Raw genomic sequence first — 6,142 nt, forward strand, 5'->3', positions numbered from 1 at the left:
ATTGGAGAAACTATGATAGTTCGTTCCAATAACCGAAAGCCCTATCCCTACACACTGTGAGGACAATGAGAGTTATTTAAAGGAAAGAGAGCCTATGTCCAGATTGGATCTTGACACGTACTCAAAGAAGTTCTTATAATACAAGATTATACACAAGAATGGGAAATAGTATATAGTAAGGTTAAGGAAAATGCAAAGTATTGCTGAGACTTACTAACCAAAGGCCTTTTTCACAGGCTTAACATGATAAGTCATGTCATTTCATTTAGTTGAAATGTGCAATTATATACAAAATGGAATATGGATTATAGATTATATAGTAATTTATATGGTATCAATTTCACATATGTGATAATGCATTCATCGTTTTGAGTTTTATTAGAAACTCTTTTATTACTTTGTTATATCCAAATAGGTTGTAAGGACAATGTTGAACCCTATTAAAGTGAACTGGATTAACTTAGTATTGGCCCTAGTTGCTTATATGAGGTGACGTCTTGAAGTGACTAGAGTGTGATGCGATTGATGGTAAGTTCAAGTGCCATAGACTCATAAGAGATGACTAGTCGATCACATAGGCAGACTGTATGGACACTTTGTCGGGTCTAGATACCCAGTATCTGTCGAGTCTCCAACAACCACCCGATGATTATCAGATTACAACATGCTTAGGAATCGCGGCGTTTGATCGACAGTTTGTGTACAACTTTGTGTCGGAAAACTTAAAATGATTTCGAAAATAAAACATTTCAAAACAAAAAGAAAGAAGATGAGAGAGAAAGAAAGAGAGAGAAAGCGATAATTTCCTAACCTTAAATTCAACAATGACGGCAGTTAAGGCTACACGAAACAACCGGTTTTCTCCATTAATGAACTCATCTTCTTCACTAAAAACTGCTCAAAAATCACAAAAAGTGTTACTATCAATGGTAGAAGTCATGAACGTCCTAAAGTTACTACCTTTGAGGCTCCATCTTCCTCTAATGCAAGGAAAACTCGTTCTATGCAGGATATTCAGGGTATCCCTGTCTTACAGCTTCCTAAATATGAAGTGCAGGATGTCACTGAGGAGGATGAGGAGCTACAGGAAGGTTGGATACTTCGCCATGGAGGAAAGGACATCCATGTTCTTCCAACAATCCATGAGGAGGAAGTTCTTGAAGAGCTCTTACAGTTTTCCCATGAAGACATCAAAACAGAGGTAGAATTTTGGTCTCATTATGTTATGTGTTATATCTTGGGTGCAAACCCTCCCTGGGCTATGGTTGAGGATTATATTTATCATGTTTGGGGTAGGTTTGGAGTGGAAAGAGTCTCCTTTCTCGATAATGGAGTTTTTATTGTTAGATTTACTAAGAATGAGGATAGGGAGGCTTTGTTATAGTCTGGATATTACCTTTATGATAACAAACCTATTGTTATTAAACCATGGACTGTGGATATGGAGCTTGTTAAGGCAAAAGTTGATGTTGTCCCTGTATGGGTTAAACTGTTTAATGTTCCTCTGAAATTTTGAGGGAGCTGTCTACCAGCAATTGCAGGATTAGTGGGTAAATTTGTTAAAAAGGACCAAGACACTCATGATAAAGTTAGGCTCAGCTATGCTAGGGTTATGGTGGAATTATCCATGGATCAGACCTTATCTGCAAAGGTCAACTTTTTGGATGAATCAGGGCATATGGTCTTTGTGCCTGTGGAATATGAATGGAAACCTATCTCATGTACTAGCTGTAATGGGATAGGGCACAATGCTACACATTGCAAGAAACCAGTTAAGAAAGCTTCAAAGCCTAAACAGAAACAGAAGCAGATTTGGAAGCCTGTTCAAACAGTTAAAGCTCAAGAAGCTGTTGTGGATTCTGTGAGCACATATCCTATATTAACTCCTACCAATTTTCCTCCTCTACACACTGTTAGATCTGTACCTATACAATCTACACCAGCAAAAAATATAATGAGGTTGAATAGACAGGAGAATATAGTGGGGGTGAGGCTATCTGCCAAATTTAGCAAGTACTCATTCTTAGATGCATTGAACAACTCTAATGCTTCCAAGGGGGGGGGGGGGGTAGTAGAGAGTGGAAAGGACCCTCCTGGAGACACTCTCAATGCATAGCATAGGATTTTGGAATGTGAGGGGTCTAAATGACCTGAATAAGCAGAAAGTGGTTAAATGGTTTTTGCACAATAATGGAGTAGGCTTGTTTGGCTTATTAGAAACTAAGCTGAAACCTGGGACTCTCTTGAATAAAAATACTTCAATTTGTGATGGTTGGAACATTTCCACTAACTGCAGTTGGCACAAAAGAGGTAGGATTTGGATCTTATGGAAACCAGACTGTTTTGATGTTAATTTTCTTTCCTACAGGGCTCAGCATATTCATATGGTTGTAACATCTCGAGCTGATAATAAGACCTCTAATCTCTTAATGATATATTCTTTTAATGGTTTGGAGGAGAGGGTGGCTTTATGGAATATTCTGAAAGAGATTTCCCTTGACTGTAATGCACCTTGGTTGTGGTTAGTGGATTTCAATACTGTTATCTCACCTGTAGAAAGGTTAGGGGGTAACATCACTGATGCTGAAATGGAGCACTTCCAGGACTGTGTCTCTATTTGTGGCATGGAAGATATACCCTCTACTGGTGCCTTGTTTACCTGGACCAATAAGCAAAATCATTCAGATAGAGTTTATAGTAGATTGGATAGGGCAATGGGTAATCAAGATTGGATGGATGGCTTTGGTGATACTTATGCACATTTTCACCCTGAAGGTTTGTTTGACCACTGCCCATGTACGGTCTTGACTAATCACTCTACTTTGGGGGGCATTTCAAATATTTTAATATGTGGGGTGCTGCTAGTCAGTTTAAAGATATTATTAGGAATGTGTGGAGTATTCAGTTTCAAGGGACAAAGATGTTCTCTGTTATTAAGAAATTGGAAGCTTTGAAACCTGCCTTGAAGAGTCTGAATAAATGTTGTTTCTCTGATATAGAAAACAACACTACTATTGCAACTTTGGCCCTTGAGAATATTCAGAAGCTGCTGATTGATAGTCCTGGTGATCCTAATTTACTGCAGCAGGAAATGGATATGGCTCAGGATTTAAAGGAACTCATTTCAGCTAGAGATAGTTTTTTGATTCAAAAAGCCAAAATCCAATGGTCTTTGGAAGGAGATTTGAACACTAATTACTTTCACCATGCTATCAAGAAAAGAATTTATCTAAATAAAGTTTTCCAAATTGATGATATGAATGGACTTCCTTGTACTGATGGTGATTCTATTCAGGCTGCTTTTCTTACTTACTATCAATCTCTTTTGGGGTCTCAGACAGAGACTGAACATGTGAACTTGACTGTAGTGAGGCAAGGAGCTTGTTGTACTGATGAGCATTGGACTATCTTGAGTAAACCTGTTACTGCTGAAAAGGTAAAGCATTGTTTGTTTAGTATCCCTAAAGGAAAATCCCCTGGACCTGATGGTTATGGTAGTCAATTCTTTAGGGATGCTTGGGATATTATTGGTGATGAGATTTGTGCTGCAGTCCAAAATTTCTTTGATACTGGCAAACTCTTAGCTCAGATTAATGCTACCATTATTACTCTCATCCCTAAGGTGGAGAGACCAGGGACTGTTAAGCACTATAGACCTATTTCTTGTTGTAATGTGATTTACAAAACCATTTCCAAGCTAATGTGTGCTAGGCTTGCTGTAATCCTTCTTGATATCATCAGCAGAAATCAGGGAGCTTTTGTTAAAGGAAGGAGCATTCTTGAAAACATTCTCTTATGCCAAAATTTAGTCAGGCTCTACAATAGGGGTATGGCTTCTCCTAGGTGTATGTTTAAATTAGATTTGCAGAAGGCTTATGATACTATTGAGTGGAATTTTGTGGATCAAATGCTTGCAGCTCTTAAGTTCCCTACTAAATTCCATCAGTTGATAATGGCTTGTCTTACCTCTCCCACATACACTTTAAACTTAAATGGAGCTCATTTTGGATATTTCCATGGAAAGAGAGGTCTAAGGCAAGGAGACCCTCTTTCTCCTCTCTTATTTTGCATTTGTATGGAATATCTAACCAGAGTTATGAATTATGCTGCTAATACATGGTATTTTAGATATCATCCTTTATGCAAGAGTCTTAAATTGACTCATCTCCTTTTTGCTGATGATTTACTGATGTTTTGCAAAGGGGACAGTTAATCTATCATGTTGCTTCTTAGAGTAATGGCTACCTTCTCTGCAGCTTCTGGTTTAAAAGTCAATGCTGCCAAGTCTGAGGTTGTGTTCAATAGGGTGATAGATAGTTTGAAAGCTGATATTATTCAAGTCTCAGGTTTTCAGGAGGGTGCACTGCCTTTTAAATACCTGGGAGTTCCAATTCAACCTGGCAGACTATTAAGGAAGGATTGCAAAGTGCTCACTGATAAAATTGTCAGGAAAATTAGAGGTATTGGGGCAAGGAAACTAAGCTATGCAGGAAGACTTGTCCTTATTAATTCAGTGCTTAATACCCTGCATAACTACTGGGCATCTATCTTCCTAATACCAAAGTGTGTGATTCATCAAATTGAAGCTATTTGTAGAAATTTTTTATGGGAGAATAACACTTAATACAATAGGGTCCCTCTAGTTGCTTGGACTGATATTTGTTTCACTAAGAAAGAGGGTGGCCTAGGGATTAAGAATGCTGGGGTGTGGAATGTGGCTAGTGTGGGGAAGTTGGTGCACTGGTTATATACCAAAGCTGATAGATTATGGGTCTTGTGGATTGATCATGTTTATCTAAAAGGAGCTGATTGGTCTAACTATCATCCACCTCCAAATTATAATTGGAACTGGAGGAATATTTGTAAAACTAGGGAGCTTTTGTCTGGTAGATATCAGGGTAATCACTGGAAAGGGCAACCTACTGTTACTGGTTACACTGTCAGTTCTGGTTACTGTTGGTTACAAGGGCACACACCCCCCTGTCCAATGGTATAAAGATGTTTGGGTTCCATGGAACATACCTAAACAGGCGTTTATTGGATGGTTGGTTCAGAGGAAAGCATTAAACACTCGTGTTAAGCTAGCAAGGTTGGGTCTGTGCAGTTCTGATAGTTGTATTTTGTGTTAAGCAGCAGCTGAATCTCATGAGCACTTGTTCAATGACTGTGTTTATACTTCCAGGGTGATTGCTAGAGTTGAGGATTGGTTGCACCTTACTCTCACTGGTGCAAATGGTTATACTAAAATTCAGATGAAAATATGTCGAATGGCTAGGATGGCAGTTTGGTATAATATTTGGCATGCAAGAAATATATGCAGACTGGATCAGAAAATGAAGAGGCCGGAGTATTTAGCAACTGAAACAATAGCTCAAGTTCGTCAACGAGTTATTCACAAGATTGATAGGATGGAGGTGTTAAAGAATAGAGATTGGTTAGTAATGTTAGATATCCATCTTATGTAATGGTGTAGACTACCATAGAGTCTCACAGTTGAATGTTTTATCATGTAAGATTTTTCCTATATTAATACAAAGCTCACATTTAACCAAAAAAAAAACATTTCAAAACTTTGCTAAAGTGCCTGGAGTGTTTAATGCATGATGACGGGGTCGCAATGACACCAACTAGAGTCGAAACCGACACCGGACCAAAAACCGACTCAAAATTCAAATCCCGACTCCAACAACGAGTCAAACCGAGTCAAACACAAAAAACAAACCATTTAAATGCTTCTATGTTAAGGTTCCCCGGAATCTTACATAGTCAAGTACCAAACATGCTCATCCAAATCCTAGGATAGAACAAATCATGATTGCACTTGTGTGAAAGCGACAAGACACCTCGAAGACTTGCGACTTGGCTCACGCCTCTTTGAGCAACCATGAGGCCACACTGCTCAAAACTCACACAACCACTCATTTTCCTATAAATACCCCTCAAATGCCACCATTTGAGAGTTACACGAGTGTTCGTCCCCTCTTTTCTCCCTTAAAATTCTAGAGTCGACTTCTCAAGTCACAATCCGACATGTGTTTATGACCTACCGATCGTAAACACAAGCCTTACACATTGTTTGGTACCGTCATCCTGCATTAGATCACTTGACCGACCATCTCGACCACTACACCATCACTAAACT

The 6,142-nt window shown here is 38.8% G+C and overlaps 1 protein-coding gene across 1 annotated transcript; it reads left to right on the forward strand.

The window, feature by feature from the left end:
- The first annotated feature begins 4,237 nt into the window (after window positions 1-4,237).
- On the forward strand, window positions 4,238-5,465 carry LOC141587971 (uncharacterized). Its single transcript, XM_074409432.1, has 4 exons — window positions 4,238-4,563; window positions 4,633-4,939; window positions 5,031-5,089; window positions 5,183-5,465. Exons 1-4 carry the CDS (start codon window positions 4,238-4,240, stop codon window positions 5,463-5,465), a joined length of 975 nt encoding a protein of 324 aa, XP_074265533.1.
- The last annotated feature ends 677 nt before the right edge of the window (window positions 5,466-6,142 follow it).

This window comes from Silene latifolia, chromosome 6 (assembly GCF_048544455.1).
Source record: "Silene latifolia isolate original U9 population chromosome 6, ASM4854445v1, whole genome shotgun sequence".
Lineage (NCBI taxonomy): Eukaryota > Viridiplantae > Streptophyta > Magnoliopsida > Caryophyllales > Caryophyllaceae > Silene > Silene latifolia.